The sequence below is a fragment of the Geospiza fortis genome, unplaced genomic scaffold (genome assembly GCF_000277835.1).
Source record: "Geospiza fortis unplaced genomic scaffold, GeoFor_1.0 scaffold29, whole genome shotgun sequence".
Lineage (NCBI taxonomy): Eukaryota > Metazoa > Chordata > Aves > Passeriformes > Thraupidae > Geospiza > Geospiza fortis.
In genome coordinates, this window is record NW_005054349.1 from 122325 (window position 1) to 141983 (window position 19659).

At 39.0% G+C, this 19659-nt stretch overlaps 1 protein-coding gene and 1 non-coding gene across 3 annotated transcripts; both read right to left on the reverse strand.

Annotated features, from left to right (window-relative positions):
• Positions 1-4780: 4780 nt before the first annotated feature.
• On the reverse strand, positions 4781-18945 carry RBMX (RNA binding motif protein X-linked). Of its 2 annotated transcripts, XM_005423269.2 has the most exons (10): positions 18795-18945; positions 18491-18597; positions 12901-13072; positions 11716-11832; positions 11250-11364; positions 11011-11136; positions 10831-10919; positions 9088-10326; positions 8095-8181; positions 4781-5697 (listed from the first exon to the last, which is right to left on the reverse strand). In XM_005423269.2, exons 1-8 carry the CDS (start codon positions 18901-18903, stop codon positions 10019-10021), a joined length of 1143 nt encoding a protein of 380 aa, XP_005423326.1. In that variant the 5' UTR covers positions 18904-18945; the 3' UTR covers positions 4781-5697; positions 8095-8181; positions 9088-10018. The 2 variants fall into 2 exon arrangements, with proteins under 2 accessions (XP_005423326.1, XP_005423325.1); XM_005423268.2 differs by lacking the exons at positions 4781-5697; positions 8095-8181 and having other exon boundaries at positions 9725-10326; positions 10831-10934.
• Positions 18671-18742, reverse strand: LOC115948131. Its single transcript, XR_004081977.1, has one exon. It is a non-coding gene; the product is annotated as a small nucleolar RNA SNORD61 (small nucleolar RNA).
• Positions 18946-19659: the final 714 nt, after the last annotated feature.

Sequence of the window (19659 nt, forward strand, 5' to 3'; positions counted from 1 at the left end):
AATGCCTAAGGATTCTGTCCCTGCTTTCTCATCCTCAGAAATTTTCTCCACAATCTTGAGCATATTTCAAACAAGATAGTTACAGGTTTCTTTTTTTTTTTTTACTGTAGGAATTTAAGTGTGACACAAAAGTCTTTAGATAATTACAAATTTGATGGCAAAATTAATTGAACTCTGAAGTGATTCATTTAGACTCTGATCTTGCAAATATGAGCTATGGTTAAGCATAAGAATCTACACAGATAGGATCAGGAACAGCGACAAGAAAGATATCTCTTGACTTCATTAGGTTGGGTTTTTTTTTTTGTGTAAGGAACAATTTAATATGTTTCGCAGAATTTTACACAACAGTTGCAGGGGATGAAAAAAGAGTGCAGTATTAAGAATACTTCACCTTCCCATTAAAGCAGGGCTAAAATGTGCAATTTCTTCTAATAATGAAAAAAAAATTATGAACAGGTCTAGGTTAAGTCTGTTTAGACAGATCTCTGGTTGTTGCTGCATGCTTTGTCTCAAAAGATGAGAATCTGTTAAGCTCACAATTAATACTGTGAGAGATGAGAATCTGTTAAACTCACTGTTTCCAAATTACCCAGACTGAATATTGAATCATCCATTCTCTGATTTCTGTTATTAATACAAAAGATACCAACTTTTTCCCTCTGATATCTGGCTTCCTTTGAGAAGGCTGATCAAACTGGCATGTCACAATAAAAGAAAGGATCTAAGTTGACTTACCTCCACTTTCAGAAGTGCGCAGCCTTTCAAGAACTCTTGAATATTACTGATGCAATCAGCTTCATTTTTAGGCTCCAGGCAATACTAAAGAAAGAAAATCCACTGATCTCATTGCATTGCCTGTACTGAGAAGGCCTGCATGAATATTGACATGTGCCTTTTATACTGAATTAGGGAAGCTTCTTCAGGAGGCGGGTGGGGGTGGCAGGCAAGCTGTTGAAGCAGGAAGAAAGCCACTGGAGGAAGTGATGCACACATAGAAACTGTCGGCATCTTGTTTTGAATGCCAGCATATGACAGTGCCCTAACTGACAGTGGGAAATTGATGACCTTTAACAACATGCTGCCCCAAACCACCACAAGTAAGAAAAAGATAAGGAGCTAGCAAAACTGATTTCTGCATAATGAAAGGCTCCTTTTTTATGGGGTGCAGAACCTGTTGTGTAGTTGCTTTTTTAAAAGCTTATCTTCTGTGTTGCCAGTTCCTATCTCTCATTGGACTCCTTCCCTTTTTCTTCTCCTTCAGATTCTTATCACACTTCTGGACTGTGAATACACGCCTTGTCAAACTGTAACAGGAAGCATTCACATGGCTTCGGTACCAATGGATTTGCTGGTCTTGGGACAGACCAAATGGCACAAATGCAAGTGCTATTTCCTTATTCCTGTTCCAATCTGCTTCTCCAGAGCATTTCCTGACTAACAAAGCATTTTGCAATAAGAGTTTTGAAAGAGTGACTATATTTACAGTTGTAATTAATTATATTGATGTAAATACTGACACACTGCAAATCCTTCTATTTAAAATCAAGATATTCTGATCTCTGGTAGGCCAAGTATTTCCTGCCACTGACTGAACGCAGGTAAGCGAATCAACTGCAACCTTGCAGGGTTTTTTTCTGGATGTAGAAATAAAATCAAGGAACCAAAGCTACAATCATACTTGGCTCTCAATTAGAAATTTAAATGTAAAACATGTCTCTCTGAAGCTCCTTGCTCCTCTCACCAGAGTAGCTAGGCCTCAGAATGCCCAGGGCAGGGTTTCATTGAGCAGGGCTGTCTCAACATAGCAAAATACATCAGAAAGCATTACCTTTTCTGCAGATCCCGGAAGAAGCCGATTAATGAGTTTGCAAAGCACAGTTCCATCTTTCAGAGAGGTTTTCAGGAACCCCTCTGGATCATCCACTATTTTCTTAGGGGAATTTAAGACTCCTAGTGAAATAAGCCATGTTACAATCTGTTCTTCTGGATTCATGGCGGAGAGCTCTGCCGCCAGAGCTGTTCTCCTGTACAACAGCGTACTGGAACCCACATCCGTGATTACCTCTTCCTGCTGCAGCTCAAGTGTGAAACTACCTTCTTTTTTTTTTTTTTTTGGCTTAGTACAGAAACCAAATCTTAGGAACTAAAAGAAGTTACTCTAAGGTACAAAACTGTTGTCAAAATAAAATAGTTTCTAACACTCAGCAGGAAACAGGGAAAGCAGATTGTTAACTACATATTTGCAAAATTATTGAAAATGCAAGTATTTTATATCAATAGTTATTACACCAAAATATCTCACATAGGGACTTCTTCCTTGTGGCAGCTAGCACCCTATTACCTAGTAAATTTAGTCGGAACTTAAGGTTATTGCCCAAATAAATAAATTTCTTAATACTGTAAAGAACAATTTATTTCCAGTGTTAAAACAGAATTCACAATGGTGATGTTTTGGAGCAATGTAGGACTAAATAGAGATTTTCAACCTTATGTGACAAACCTAGTAGTTAAAATTGCCTTTTACAGTCATTTTCTATTGTCTGATTTTTGAAAATAAATTCTGATCATGCACTTTACACATGAATAATGCCTCTCTTCAACTGCTGTGTAGAAGTCCACATATAATCCAAAATGGTTATTTAGGAGATGATAATATCTCAAAACAATTATCTGGATAACTTCAAAAAGGTCAGGAATTTAAGTAATCCAAAGCTGAGAATAAAATTCCCCACTATTTTACTTGTTTTATTAAGATGTCCCTTTCTAATACCACTGCAGGATCTACTGAAGGTAGCTTTCCACCCTGCCCAGGCAGTGTTAACCACCACTACTTATCATAGCAAGTCAGAAAAGTCCAGTCATCTTTATAACTGTCCTTTCACCACAACAGATGGAAAATGAAGCAATTCTGTTGATGATGAAGCTGGAACATCATGGCTTGAAGAATCCAAGAGGAACAAAGTATCCTAGAGACCAGAATGTCTTGGTTAGTGATCTGAGCCAATTCCTACCCTGTTACTTAAAGCAGCTTTTAAGAACCCAGTGTTACCAAACTAATGATTTAAAGGGTTGGGAAAAATCAGAGCAGCAGAATGATAAAATTGTACACAGTAAACGGGCATGGTTTTTCCTGTACTTTCCAAGTTTTATGACTGGTACTGGGACCTACCAATGGACCAATTTTAAGAGCCACCAGTAAATAAGAACTGTCCCTTCAGGGTTAGACACAATTCTGACCTTTTTCAGGACACTGGGATGAGTTCCAGGTCTCTGTAATGTGGAAATATTTGTAACACATGGCTGCAGGCACTGTGAATAAAGTGGGCTACAGCTCAATCACAGCTCACTGCACTTGGTGAGCAGTGTGCAAAATATTTCAAAATTACGACTAATTGGCAATTCAATTGTTTTGGGATTTTTTTTTTCCAGTCGTAATGAGCACTACTGCTTTGCAGAAGGAAATACATACAGTATCCATAATTTCATAATTCTTTTTTCAAATCTGTAGGGAGCCAAGATAACTACTAATACTCATTTATCATAGGGGACACGCATTTGGATGTAGAAGACACCTCAGCCACCGCATCAGAACACAGCAGTTTCTGATGTAAACAGAAGTACTTACAACACTGGGAGAATCACACACCTGCGTCACTGAAGTCAGTGTTACAAACCTGAACACTGAAGTACTTCACCCACTCCCCCCTCTAAAGGAAACCTTTGGTATAGATGGGCAGGTTTAGTTTTATGATTATTTCACATGCAGCTGCTGCAGCCAAGAAGATATTAATGTCTGCAACTACAATTAAATGAAAATACTTCCCATATCTTGAACAGTTACCAACAGCTTGAAAAATCGGCAGATATAGATATTCACAAAGTCCAAAAATGTATGAAGTTTTTGATTAGCCACTTCAATCCCAACCTCACATCCTTTAGAGTCCTTTCTAAACACATTCCAGCTTGTTTACCCACTTCCACACCAAAATTAATTCTATGGCAAACCCAAGGTATGAGGGTAGAGCCACTAAGGAAGGAACAGTGTCTGGTCTGGTCTTTGGAAAGACTTCACCTTTGTCTATTTGCTGACAGCAACAAATCAAGCGAATCATCAATCATCTCTTGCAGAGTCAACTTAGTTAAAAATCTTATTTACAGCCTGATTTATACCACAGTGTTATTTTAAAAGGGGGTGACTTTCCTTTACCCAACGACCTAGTGACTCTGGCAGCACACACATCAGAACAGCACAGCGACAGGAGCAAGGTAAGATGAGCAGTCACATATTCAGAAACCATTTTTGAGTGGTTCTTCTCAAAGTCACACATGCTTAAGTAATTCACTCTTTTTTTTCCAGCAGAGGGAAAATACCACAAAGAACAGCACTGGAGTATTTGCTGCAGAATCTACTGATACATTTCAACTGGTAGCTTTCAATGAAAAGTTTGACTCTGTGCATGAGCTAATACTGTAGATCAGGGTACATTCTCATTAAGTAGGATTTTAGGCAGGAACTGATCATGCAGTAGCTGCCATTTTGGCATTACACTTTAGGAAGGACGACCCAGTTCAGCCTGAACAGCAGCGCTCAACACTAAGCTAATGCTGAAAAATAGTACAGAATGTTACTCCTTCTTGCAGAAGAGATACTGAGATTACTTTGTAACAATAACCTTCCAAGATGTAACACTAGTGATCTTGACCACCATCCAAGTGTGTCCGAGAAGAATACGTTTTTTCTTTTAAATTAGACAATAAAACCCCAAACCCATAATTCTTGTTAACAGTAAATTTATTTGCCCTTGGAAATACTGCAATTCCACCAATCTGCTACACAGATTTACTCCCAGAATCTGCAGCCCCTAACTGAGATTTAAAGTGATATCCTCATCCCAAACAAAAAGTTTTAAATCTCTAGACAAGGTATGCATGCTTTTTCTTCTTCAGCCACTCATTATGAATTGAGGGTTGTTTAAATGAGATCAGTTTATGTCCATCACAAAAGTCAGTATAAATTTTATTATCCATTATTGTTTATGAATTTTCTACATTAAATACCAATGCCTGAAGATTCCTCTCATATACATTGGCCCATCAACAAGTATGTAAGAGAAAAATGCATCAAAATCAAGACAAAGTTTTGAAGGAAGCACCAAGATGTCCAGTGTACATCGAGGAGCACTAATTATTCTGGCCATTCATCACTAACATTGTCTCAGTACAGCAATACTCCCCTCCTCTCATCCAGAAGGTTGGGACAAAACTGTTAATGTAATATAGCAGAACTTTCCGTGGTTTCTTGGTGAAGTCTTCTGTATTCAAGTGGACTAAGACTTACTTCTGTGTAACTTGCTCTTTTTATCAGCATAAATGGTAAGCACACATGTAAAAGGCAACCAAAGCATTTTGCTGCTGTAGGATGTGTGTGCAACCAGCAATGAACCAGCTCACTCTGGATTGCTGGAAGGTGCGAGCTATGGCAGACAGCAGTTGGCGTCCACCATAAATTTTATGTATGTCCAAGATATCGGTAGTGCTACTTTCAAAGGCAACTCCAGAATGCTTACACATTTCTCTAGAAAATGGTAGGCAACACTACACTCAAAAGCCAGGCTGTATCAGCTGTGATTTGTTATCCTTTGATTTTCCAATGCACATCCACTGCTGCACTGCCACCTTCACCTTTCACCGTAACTGGAAAAAGGAAATGCAAGTTAGTACCCTCTCAGAAGCCAAGAGACAAAAATGCTAGATTATCTTTGAATTAATTTTATATATACAGTTAATACATTTGGATTGTATTCGATCTGTTCCAACAGTATGAAAGCACATCAATTGCTAACTACAATAATCAAAATGCCCCGAGGACAACTTGTATTAATGCATACTGCTTGTATAAGACCGTCTTCCAGGGCAGGTACTAAGTACCACAACTCCTGGGTGAATTCCCCCTTCAAATTCTACTGACCACAAAATTCCACCAGCTCTTGATAACCTCAGCACGCTACTCAGGAGTTCTGTAATACACTGGTATACATACTGGTATTAATCTGTAAGTAATAATGTGCTATAAATAAAATCAAACTTGTAATTAAGGGAAGGTATACAGCTGGCAATTCCATTTGCACCCTGATTTTCCACAAGGCTATTACGTTCCTTGCCACAAGATCTATTTACTGCTACCTTAACACTGGTACTGATAAGTACCAGTGTTATTCACTGCTAAGAATCTGGAAACATTTAGAAGCTGAAGAAAAGGCTGAAAGGTATTTATTACAATATGGTCACAACAGATTTACTAAACTGAAAAAAAGCACTTTTTTTTTTTACAAAGGGAAGCTTTTTCACTTGTCAAGAATAATTAAGCTTCAGCTTTCCAGCTAACAGAGAGAACTGAGGTGCACACACATGAAGTTTAAAACATTCTGACACAACCTGTATGATGACTTGTCAGCATCTTTTAAAGTCTCTTAGAACGCTGCATTAAAGACAGCATTTCATCTCTTCATTAGAGAATTTAAGACCTCCATCTGGGTCAAACTATAAATTTAAAAACTGACTCCTCATGGTTTTTTGCAGGTGGTTGGGGAAATGAAGGGGAAATGCTACTTTAAGACCTATTTCCCTAATCCACTTTAGTGGTACACTAGTGACATCAGTGATTTTTGAATGACAAAGGTTCAGTTTTCTTAACCTTTAGAAACACCTATTGTGAAGCGTCCTTTCAGTAAGACTATAATTTAAATATTTCAACACCCAGATCTTAAAAGGAAAACAAAGACAAGGGACAGCATTTGCTGGTTGAAATTTTATCAAGCATCAGAAAAATAAAAAGCTGGTAGGGCAGTAGCCTCTGTTTTGCTTAACTACACACAACCCCTGAACAGAAAACACTCGTGATGATTCTGTATTTTATCTGAAACACATTCCAGTACCCTGAAACAAAGCATATTTTTCCTTTATTATCAAGGTAACAGCAGCAATTTATCAGGAGTATTTATAAAACATTATTAGCATATTCTGACAAGGGCATTGCACATTTTTTGAATTGCTGTTACTGACACTCTATAGGGAGAATGAATTGTAGCCCAACTGAGGCTACAAATATCATGCAGTATACAACAGAACCTATCCTTCCCACAAGAGAGAATCTCCCTGGTAACAGTGACCAGCTATCAGACAGACCAACTATACAAACTACAACTTCTTCTTTTTTACCATTTTAAAGTTGGTTCTTGAAAGTAGAATTTGCAACTAACAACAAAATAGGTTTTTACATTTACAGACTCAGTAAAGAATTGCATAAGGGAGTACACATGCTTCTTTACATAAACGCTTCTCTCGGAAAAGGTAGTTGTCCTTTTCCTTTAATCTGTACTAGATTTTGTCAAATTCTGCACACACTCTAAGTTACTTCAATTTTTTTACTAGCAATTATTTAGTAGAGAGAATTTATTTTCCAGAAAGCTAGATTAACAGGACAGCCACCACCACTTTTTTTCTTCTGAGTTATCAGAGAAATAGGAGCAAGTCACACTTTCACATAAAATCCAAAGACTGCTGTTCTTCAATCTTCTTGAAAAATTATTTTAATAGGGTAGGATTTAGAGCCAAGAAACACAGCTGTTCTACAGTCTCAAACCATTCTGGAGGCACCTGAAGTCTGCAGCTTAATCCCAGGACCTCTGCAGTGATCAATTCCTAATCCAAGATTATACTCACTTTAATTGTTAATCCTGCACATTTAACAAGACTGATTAAATGTCAATACTAATATTTACTATTACAACTCTGATTTTTATGGTCTGCCCTTATAAAAATTCATACTCAGCATTTTCTGCCACATGACTTGAAGTTCAGTTGTAAATATGTTTTTCTTTAGCTGTACCCAAATTGGCCCTGTTTTTGCAGACAAGTAGTGTCTTGCTGCCATTCCCAAACTGGCTGGTTTACAATGCCTTCTCAAGCCTCCTCCTCCAAAACTTAAACAGAAGTCAAAACAACACTTAGCCATGAAGAACATCCACTCAAACCTATGAACACAATGACCAGGGAACTTCCTTGCATCTATTACACTGCTATAATATTTACCTTACGTATTGGTACAGGCACCATTCATATCTGCCATCAACAGATGAACCAGCACTATTTCAGTGGTATCTTCTAGAAGTTATCCCCCTGCAATTAAGAGAAGATACAACAAATTGAGAAAAATATGTGTTACAGCACAAACTAACCTACAGTAATTGCCCCCATTTCAAAACAATGGCACAAGTTTCGCTTGCAGATATTACTCAGTTGCAAGTTTTACTACTTCTTTAAAGAGGTGGAGGATTCACTCACTGGCTTGGAATGAACTGGAATGGCTTAGAGAAAGGTTGCATGGCTTATGGATTCTCATTCCTTTTCAATGGTGCACTGTCACGTTAAATCCATAATTTGAACGACAAAATTTACTGAGGACTAAACAGTAGTACAAAGGTTTTGGGTTTGTGGTTTGGTTTTTTAGTTGGAGGTCTTCATGTTTACTATATTCAAGAGTATCTTTTGAACTTCATGGCTTCACCCAAGTTATAACAACTTGCCACAGACTCTGCCACATGCATCCCTGGGTATCCCTGCAACGCAGTGTCAAACTAAACAGTTAGGCATCCAACTAAACATCAAGTCTGCATTTCTTGCTTCCAACTCCCAATAGGTTGAGCTGGTATTTCTCAACCTAAACCAATTCCTCACTTCACAAGGCTTAAATTTTGTTAATATGCTGCATATGCAGCTTCTTTAAGCATCTTCACTGAGAGATACTGGTCACAAAATACCCCCTCCCCACACTATATGGCAATACTGCATCTACAGTGAGCTGCATTACAGCTTTAGTTTCAAAACTGGTGCCATAAATGCTTTTTATCCAAGGATTGTTGAATTTGGAGACTTTCTAATGTATTGGGGAATTTATTTTCCTTTTTTTTGTTTAATCTATACAGCACTTCCATTGCCATGACATGCAGCTTGTCTTACTGTACTAGAAGAAGGTAACTTGTTTCAATTTTCACTTAGACTGAAAAACTAGTTTGCTTTGCTTACCATCTTTGCTGTTTCACAGGCATTTGATGCTCTTAATCAGCTGTGGAATGCTGAAAGATTCACTTATTTTAGGAAGCCATAAGCCTTTCAGAAGTTGGAGAGAAAGACTTCTTTGCTTATCTTATTTTCTCCTTTGGAATCAAAGATGTTCCTTTAGAAGTGAAACACTACAGAGTTGCAAAAATTTGAAACAGTGTGAGTAAGCATCAATTTGCAGCTTCGTTGATGGAATTGGGCAATGGTTTGCGGATTGTTGTTTTTTTAACAGTATTTTGTAGCTGACTTACGTGAACATGATTTTTTTGCAGGGGAGACCTTTTTAAACTCCCCATGAAACAGTAGGAAGGCAGAATATAGTATTATCCACTTGCTTTTTTGGCTTAAGTGAATGAAATCCTCTATTTTTCTTTACACAAGGATCTGAAGGCATTTTGTACTGGGAATACTGCGACTTCAAATTCTAGGCACAACTGAGCTTTATGTGGAATCATCCCCACCACCCTCCAAATCACAAGCAATACTTTCAGAATGAGATGCTGAACATGTAGAGCAATCCATCTCCATGTTAGATGGTTGGATGTTGTGCGGAAGATCTTAAGAACAGCTTGTTCCATTCATGACGAAAATCAGATGGAAGTGTGGCATTTCAGGGAAACTTTACTTTGAAAATTACAACACTAGTACACAGCTCAAGCTTATACATTTAACATCTGCTTTCTGAAAGAAATGTTAACAATTTTGAAATGATATTAAACATTGTTTCAACTGTTTCTCACAAAAGCATAAAAGTCATGGAGGGAAAAACTTAACAGGCAACAATAAAAAAAGGTTAAAAACAACTTTTCTTTTTAGTAGTCCTCTGGTAGTAAAGATAGAACAGCTTCCACATTTGAGAAATAATCTGTCTTGGTCCAAAAGTTTAAGAGTGTTTTTAGTATCTGCTTCTGCCTCCACCTCTATCGGATCTGCTTCCACCACGGCCACCACCTCTGGGCGCCCCGCGGCTTGAACTACTGTAAGAATCCCGAGGAGGTGGATAGCCCCTTTCCATGGATGGGGGAAGACCCCTGTCTTGTCTTCCAACACGATCACGGCCACTTGAGTAGACATCACTTCTGCTGCTTGAGTAACTTTCTCGGCTTCCATATCCATCTCGTGTGCTGCCGTAATCATCATAGCGACTGCTTCCACCATATGATGGCGGGGGCCCTCGAGCAGGTGGAGCACTACGTGAGTTACCTGCAGGGTCAACGGTCAGGTAATATGGCAACACCATAAGTTATATAGAACAATTTCAAATCTGAATTTACAGAATTGCTGTATTAAAATGTTTACTGCTACTCTTTTTATATGTATTGAGATGGTCTTAATATAATCTGCCACACTAATGGTATTTTAAGTGGGGATTGCGTATCAGGCAGTGAGTGGATTTAGAGATTTTGAAGGAATGAAGACGGTGTTTGTTTATTCAGGCAGGCTCTTTAACTAGGTATTCCAGTACAGCTTGTTATTTTAGAGAAGAAACTCAGCCATATTCTCCAGAGACAGCTGTCATTCTGAACTGTAGACTTTGCTTCTTTAGCTTACAGCTCATTAAAAAGACGACCAAATGATAACCAACAACTGCACTTTCACTGTAGGGGAAAAAAATTGTGCCACTTCCCCCTAAAACACAAGCAGCCTAGTCAAAGTCAGATGTTATGACATCTGTACGTTTACATGATCCTCAAAATGGATTCTTACCGTAACTCTCATACGAATCTCTGTAGGAGCCTCCACTTGGATGATCCGAGTAGTCTCTGTCACGCCCACCACCGTATCCATCACGATCACTATAGGAGGAAAGACTACTAAGACTTAGTACAAATCACTAACATTACAGCAAAAATAAAGTGACAGGGAGAAAACTCCAGCAGTAGGTACCTATATCCCCTGGAGGGGTATTCATCACGTGAACTGGAATGACCATAATCACGATATGCGTAGTCTCGTGGAGGTGGTGCGTAGTCCCGGGTATCCCTGGAACTGGGATAATCTCTGCTTGAATAACTACAAAGAACAAAAACTGAGATGTTAGCCACATGTCCTACCACAGGTCGGAAATCAAGATCCTTCTCCAAACAAAAAACACTTCACTAAAATAAAACAGTAGAAGAATTTACCCGTCTTTAGTGCTGTAGCCATCATCTCTTGGAGACATATAAACATCTCTCCGTGATGGCATTGGCTCTCTGCGCGGAGGACCACCGTAACCATCTCTTCCACGTGACACAGGAGCTTCAAAGAAACAGTGCACTTAATTAGCATTTAGCCATGCAGAACATTCAAGGCAAGTGCTAGCAAATAGCTTAAAGCAATTTAATAATATCTCCAGAGCCTACATTTAGAACACTTTACATTTTTGCTTGTACAGTTTTAAAGCAGCACTAGACAAAACATATTCAAATTGCACCAAATTGTTCCCAACAGCTACAAAATTATACTGGTCTAAAAGGAACCAAAGGTTAGAAAAACAGTACACCATCCCGCAGCAGACTGAAGTTTGAATCACTGATTTGCACCAGTTCCTAAGGGAAGACTGAGGTTCTAGAGCTGACCAAACAATTAATTTAGTCAGGAAGTCCTTACCTCTTCCTCCCATACTACTGCTACGCACTGGTCCTGAGGGTGCAGATCTTTTAGGTGGAGGGCCTCCACTTCGTGGAGGTGGACCCCTCTTCATGGGAAGTGGTCCTCGAGAAGACCCTAGAAGGAGAAGCCACGAACCAATTATTATTTCTGTGATACTCACCTGCATTTTCTTAAAGCCTGAACTACAACAACCTAAAGGTGCCATTATTACCACTACATGATCAACAGTAAACCTCTAAAACTAGACCTCTCCTGTCTAAACCTCTAAAACTAGACCTTCTCCTGTCTTCTAGCCACTTTAAATGCTACCGGCAGAATTGAGAGCCAAACTTCCCACAGCCTAAATTCCTGTCAAGAACTGTCTTTTAGAACTTATCCAAAAGCTACAGGGTGTGACACAAAGGAAAAAAGACAGCTGATACCTGTAATCAGTCACAGCTTAAATGCTTAACAAGTTACTGTTCTCAGAAGAGCCACTTGGGAAGATGTACTAAAGAAGAGCCTACAGAGAGGGAACAGAGGTACTACTACAGAGTCTGCAGAACCTACTATACAGACTCTTCAAGACAGAAGTTTCACTATCTCCAGGGGTTTTTTTCCTGCACTACAGCTTTTACTGTTACACCTCAGGTACTGTTTGCTAGTTAAGTGAGTTTTGTTTTGATACTGAAAAGTCTGAATAAATAACTGTATCTTAATGAATATCCAGTATCAAGTAATGTACTTTAGAATGCTTCAACTTAACAAAAAAGGTTTAGCTGCCCTCTCACTCTGATCTGGAAGGATCAGCCCTACAATTTTCTCAGTTTATATATCTTGCTATAAAGAATGAAAGACAGTCCCCTTTCCCTGGTGGTAGCGAATCACTTTTTCAACTTGAATACCAGAAAGCTTCCTTTCTCACGTGCAAGGCAGGAGTTCTGCTTTTCTTTCATAGGCAAAAGTCAAGTGGAGTGTTAGTTGTAGAAAGGAATCTTCACATCTGAAAGCCTTTTCTTAAGGTGTACTTGCCTAATCAAAACTTTGACTAAACTGCCGAGATCGTATTTCATCATTTTAATAAAGAACAAGGAGTGCACTATTCAGGTGTTTGACTTTTTTTTTTCCAGTAGGATTATTGTCATCTTCCAATGGGATTGTCTTGTGTTGTCGAAGTGTATAATGAGAGAGGTCAATACATACCCAAGTGACTCCCTCTTGAAGGTGGTCCTCTCGCGCCACTTCCGCCTCTTGCGCCTCTAAGGCCCCTGGGAGGACCTCTGCTTCGGGGAGGGGGCGGTGGCCCACGCCTACCACCACTTTCAAAGGATGGCTTGGTTGCTTGTTCCACTTTAATTGCCTTCCCATCTAATGACTAAAGAAGAAGCTGCTTTACTTACTGCTCAGTCATGTTTGTATTTCTTAAATCAAGCCCCTCTTGCTTCACTATTTATAGGGCTTCCATTTTATAAGTTAGAGCAATTCTAGAACTGATTTCAGTCTTCAGTATTAGTCCCCAAGTACTCAGCAGCATGTTGGGCCTAATTTCAATTTCTACAGTACTTCATTCTTGTGGTATTGATGGCAAAAAACCCACAGAGCAGCATCAGAAAGGACTTTCAGTGAAAACACAAGCGTCCAATGATTACGGCAGCCCCATGTCATTTATTCTGTAAATGAAACATGATATATGATCTACAATTTACTTTCAATTGCCATGTACTTTTGTACCAAACTAGGAGTGCACCTGTAGTTACAAGATTAAGCTGAAGGTAACTTAGCTTCAGTCGGAATTTCTGGCAATGGGGAGGCCGTTTAGCACATTTTCTTGACGTCCTGATAAAACGGTGATCGCTGAAGTATTTAGAAGCTATTTCAGCATCTACACAGCAGACTGAGTATGACAATTCACCCCTTTTTTCTAGTGTTTCAAGCTGGGTTTTCAATCAAGGTGACTGTCACAATTTACTCTATTACTTGCTTTTCCAAGGTGCTTTGTGGTGGGGTATTTTTGTTTGTGGGTTCTGTTGTGTGGTTGTATTTTTTTTGTGGTATGAAAAAAGCAGAAGCTTTTTCTGGAATACAGATCTGCAATACCAGGAACTCTGCAGCCAATATACCTCAAACATGAGCAGGTACTAACAAGCCGAGTAATTCAACCTAGTTAATCAAATTTCTGGATGATCTTTAGATGCCACATGTTTGGCTATCATAGCAGAATCAAGACCACAAGCTCTGCTAAAATTAGGTTATTCCATGCCTATCCTGGCAAACATGGTTTATTTGCCTTTTTTAGCAGTTAAATATTTAACTCTGCCATGACAACCAATTAATCATCAGGCAGAAAGTGTTGTTCATTGCACTTCTTTGCTGCAATAAATGAACAAATATAACTGCTAGGCTGCTGGTAATGTCTTTATCTACACTGCTAATAGTACTTTATTGAAGCACTGAATATTTTTTGTTCTCTGTCAAAAATCTAGCTCTCTGAAAATTCACTGCAATGGTGGATGTATTTTGCCAGCTCAGAGTTGTAGTGATTGTTTGAAAACCTGAGTGTACATACACAGGTTCAACTTGATCCATTGTGAGGGAAAAAAATAAAGAAATACCAGCAAAATCATATTGGTCTTGGCTTTGACTTAGTGCAATATTTTACTTATGGAAGGTTTCTCAAAAAGCCTTTCAGCATGACAAATTGAAATATCCACTCTAACGACTTGAACTTCTCAGTTTGCGTCATATTGATTTGCCATTGTAATTAATCTCTTAAATTTCATCCTTCTCAAGCATGAACAGAGGGCTTGAAGCCTTAAGCTTTGCTATGGCCACTGCTCTCCTTCATTCCATGGAAGGTCTTGACAGCTTGTTTTAAGTTTAGAAAGCAAACACTGTCCCCTTCTGCTAGCATGGGTTCTGAAAACCTGGATGCTAGGTTTAAATTCTTTTATTTCTGTTAGGTAGGAGGTACAGTTTTTCCTTGTAATTTCTCCTCCTATTTTCTTCTGCCTTGCACTTAAGCATCTTACCTTGGCAAAAGATTGTTTCTTTGCAGACTGCTTTACAGAAGTAGTCTTAAAAAGCTATTCCATAGGTCCAGAAAGACCTTTCATTAGATACAAAAATGTATTTTTTGCTAACCAGAAAATATTTGTCAAAGTTAGTCCTGCTTCAAAGCAGAGGGGACATTTTATGGTTTCTTAGCTCAAAGAAAGATCTTACCTCACCAAACAAAAGTCACACAATCCATCTCAGAATAAGGAAGTTTTTTCAATGAGCTCAAAGCACAAGCTGTCAACATGAACACTCATTAGCTTATTTTTATAACCTTGATTCAGAGTGTTATAGAAGCATTTTTAATATGATATGAGCACCAGAAAGTGAAGTCACCCTGGTGCTAAAAAGCATGGAAATAATTTAAGCTACAAGTAATTTAGGACAGTAATAGTTTGGCAATCAAAGTCTCCTATGTGTGGAATGAATAATCTGTACATATTTGTAACGTGAGACAGGGAACTTCAACCAAACACAATTAGAGAACTATCCTGCAAACTGTTCCACATTTCAACAGAAAAGATGAATGAAATTTGCTTAATTTTGGGAGTGGGGCAAGAAATCCAGTATTTCAAAGAAACTGTTACAATAACTTGCATGAAGCTGGTCCTAGCACTGCACAGGGCTTTCCTCTTCAATGGATCACTTCGCTGTTGATGCTGCAATGACTCCATTTCTCCATGTTCCTTGATGGCACATTAAGTAAGTTTCATTTTGCCATACATATCCAAGAAATGAAGATCCATTTCTCAAGAGGCCAAGCTTCTGTACATTGTATCACTTCTTCCCCAAAGAACAGGAAGGACTTTCTGTCAATTGGACAATCTTCTATAGTGCTGAGTACAGTTTACGCTGGAGGGATTGTAGCATCTGCTTGCATTCTCTTAACACAGACCAGCTGGCTTCGCAGGTCTACACTGGAATAAAACCTTTGGTTTGTCCTGACCCTTTGCCTAAGGTCTTATTCTCTCTTTAATTATCCATTTCATCTTAAGGATGTAGAATCAGAAAGTCATGAGAACAGCCCACTGCACGAAACAACCATTACAGACTGGAAAGTATCCACATTTATGTCCAGGTAAGCATGTGCATTTTGTGGCATCAGGATGTAGACTTGACAGCCATGAATTAAGATTCTTCTTAAGGCTGGTAAGCTGCTATTAAGTACTTCTACATTTCTTTTGCACTGCTCAGACATGACAGCATTGATTCAATCTAGAAGACAAAGTAACTGAAGTGAGAAATCTCCATCCCAACTCTAAAATAATTATCTTGTGATCTCTTTCTGCAGGACAAACTGATCTTCAACAAGCATGCTTTGACTAGTCTATGCTTGTCCCAGTATAGAGTGAAATATAGTTGTTCACATACTACCCCTCACACAAACTGGTGCAAAACTCTGCATATATTTTCATAAACATTTGCAAAATAAAAATCAAATGCAAATTCATTCTTGCAGAATCTATTGGAGTCATCCTCTTCTACTGGCTACAACTTCAAATTCCTCTGGGTGACAGAATGAGCAACAGACAGGCAATGCAGAACTCTTCCCCCGGCCAGACAGATCACCTAACTCCTTACAGACTGCTTGAACTGCAGTCTGCACAGTGCTTCTGCTGCTGCTTCTCAGTGGCATTAAAATCTCAAGAATGCTCCAATCCATCTTTTCCAAATGGACAAAGAGACCTTCAAATTGCGATTTATGACAATTGCCTCTTCTCACACCAGGCTTTAAACACTGCTCTTCCCTCAGACCTTGAATGCAGAGTCTTTTTGGAATACAAGCAGTACCTGTTGCCCAGAAGGCTTCCTGAAGATGAGAATGAGAGACCACCACATGAATATCTTTCAAATCCATGGTCAAAGCAAGTTGGACCAGAAGACATTCTAGGGCAAATCCCATCTGAGAATGTTCTTTTCATATACTACTTGCTGTTCCAATTTCAAAGCAGATAAAGGTACTTCCAGATTTATAGTGAAGACAAACCCATGAGAACGATGATCCACAAGGCCATCCTTTCTAACATTTCTTGCCAAAAATGCAGATTGTGCATTCCAGAACAAGTAGACATAACCTCAGCCACAAACATTGTCTCATTTAGCTACTTTAACAAGCAGTATTCTCCCAAATATTTCCAATGTGACCAAACACGGGCCTCAACATTCAAGATGTAGGACAGTTGGTGATTCTTTTCAGAGGGATTTTGATTTGCAAGCTGCACTCCACAAACACACAGATTAGTGACCGAATTCCTTTCAGTCTGACAATTGCCTATTGGTCCTTGAAATTACCTTATGTGAGGATTCAATGACCATTTCAGAGAAAATAAATTATTTAAGCACGGCAGTAAACAAGTCTTCAGAACTGTGGCAAACTAGACAGTGGAGAAATAAAATTCAATAAAAGGAGCACCCTGACAGATGTTTAGGCTGGTATAGAAAGAACGTCATCTGAATTTGTCACTCTCTGCCTTGACAAAACTGCTAGCTTACTTAAAAGGGAAGGAAGTCTTCTAAGAGAATAATCCTAATTGTGATAAGGTTGTCATGAAGCATCCAGAAACATCAGTCCATGGAGTAGAAAACCCACTATCCTTCTATAACACATACCCTGCTATAACACAAATAACAAGAGGTTTTACAAATCTCTTGTGTTCACAAACACTGCACAAAGCTCACTTTCTTATTTCTAAAGTTGTTTTACGTACTGACTGCAATAACTGACATTTTTCTTTCACTTCAACTTCTTAAACTAACAAGACAAACATACCAAAATCCCAAGTGTCAATTAATCACAATCACTCGATGTTTCTTCACTTTACTTGAATGGCATGTCAAGAGACACTGCTTACAAGGCCAGTGCCGTGTGACCTAAACCATTCACACAATGCAGGGAAAACCAGAGTCTACAATTCAAGAGACCTAAGATGGCTTTCACTGCCTGAAGAGACAGCACCTCTAGGAAGATAAGCAGTTGTTCACCAAAAAATTGCCAACTTACATCTACCTTTTTAAACACGTGCCACAACAGATACGGATTACAGCAGCCTACAATTCTCTAACAAACTATCCCGGTATTATCTTGGAACTTGTGCTGCAAACACCTATATTTTTATTTTTAAAAACATTACACGTCTTATTGCTCTTAAAGCTAGACCATTGTGTTTTAGGGCGTAAATGAACAAATTCGGTTGCTGGCTAACTGCAAAGCCATTGCACATAAACTAGAAAGACGCCCCTCACACAGACCAAGCAGATCAATGATGCAAGTCATAAATGCAGGAGATTATACTCAGAATACCGGATAGCTCATCAATGCTCCAGCACTCAAGGGAAATCACAGTTACCCATGTTAAAGGAACAGTTACTAATTTTCAGGTAAGTCACTTCCCTGAAGTGCAATTTACACAGTACTGCATTCAAATATGATCAAAAAGGAAAACTAACCCAAAAATCATTATTGAAACATGCAAGAATGAAGAGCTGATTCCTCCATCACCGATTAAGGAACAATAAGAGAGCATAGCTGATTGCCAGCCAGACTTCCATTTTCTATTAGCAAATCCATGAACAGGAGAAACATGGAGACAGAGACATTTTGTCAAATTTAAAGTTACAACTTGTCTCCACGATCTTCTAATCCATTCTCTTTCCAACTTTTATTACTAGTTGATTTACTCCGAAGATTAATTGTCCTGGTCAGTAGCAACTGTAACATATAAACGGTCTTAATTCCTACCTTTCCATTCATATCTCTGGCAGCATCTTTTGCATCTGCTGGACTCTCAAACGTGACGAATGCAAATCCTCTGGACTTGTTTGTTTCCCGATCTTTCATCAAAAGGACTGCAGAAATAAAGTCACATCAGCCCTCCCTGTAATTCCCTGTAAGGAACACTTAACCTTTATTTAACCTTTTAAGCTCAGAACTTCTTAGAGGACATGTAAGCACCATCATTTCAGATGATCAATGCCAAAAAGTCATCACAGCTACGCTGTCGTTTGTTTTATACTATTGCTATCTTAAGAAAAGTTCTCTTTACCTTCCACAATGCGTCCATATTTGCCGAATACAGCCTCAAGGGCTTTTTCATTAGTCTCTGTGTTCAGGCCCCCAATGAACAGCTTCCCAGGACGATCTGCTTCAACCATTTTGATTCTGTAAATGACCTACTAAAAAGAATGAGGCCATTATTAACAAAACATCAGACTGCAATAGTGACTTCTTGGTATATAAATTACTTCTGTCCTCAAACGTACAAGCAAATTTTCTTTAGAAAGATATTAGGTAAGAAATATGAGGTATAAAAAAAATCAAGTAATTACAATTTTTGCAGTGGAAGCAACTCGAAGTAGTATCAACAGTTACTTCTTCACATTATATAGTGTATTTAAAAGATATTAAATAGAACTTTGAACAGTGGAACAAGGCACTGTTAAAATGAAGCAATATTAGTGAATGTGAAAACTCTTCCAGAAGTGCTGTTCCTTTTGTCCCGGACATTTCAAGTAATTTGCTTAATATGTCAACGTAACACAAAATTGTTAACTCTTCAGAGCATCTTAGGTCAGTGTTTTTATATTAAGTTCATTCTTTGTATTATTTAAAGTACGTGGAGCCTATACTAAAGTCCTGGCCTACACAACATGAGAGACTGAGCTGACAACAGACCACCACTGCAGTTCTACACAGCAATGTCACAGCTACAGTCGCAGGGGCGGGAGGGCTTAAAAAGAAAAAAGCCCAAGAGCCGAAGACAAAGCCAAACCCCCCCGTGCCTGGCAGGCCGCCCGGCGCCTGCGGACAAGCGCTGCCCGCGTGTCTCCAGCGCGATGGCGGGAAGGCCCGCGCCAGCTCCGGCACACGCGGGAGCGCGGACAAAGCACCCCCGAGGGAGCCGCGGCGGG

Bases quoted from the DNA above. Each gene is read 5' to 3' on its own strand.
- RBMX (XM_005423268.2), bottom strand. From the start codon at position 18,903: ATGGTTGAAGCAGATCGTCCTGGGAAGCTGTTCATTGGGGGCCTGAAC. The intron at 11,137-11,249 runs GTAAATTCTTCT...TGTTCTTTGTAG, and splicing joins GGCTACAGCACTAAAGACGG to TTATTCAAGCAGAGATTATC. The intron at 10,327-10,830 runs GTAAGAATCCAT...TTGACCCTGCAG, and splicing joins AGATTCGTATGAGAGTTACG to GTAACTCACGTAGTGCTCCA.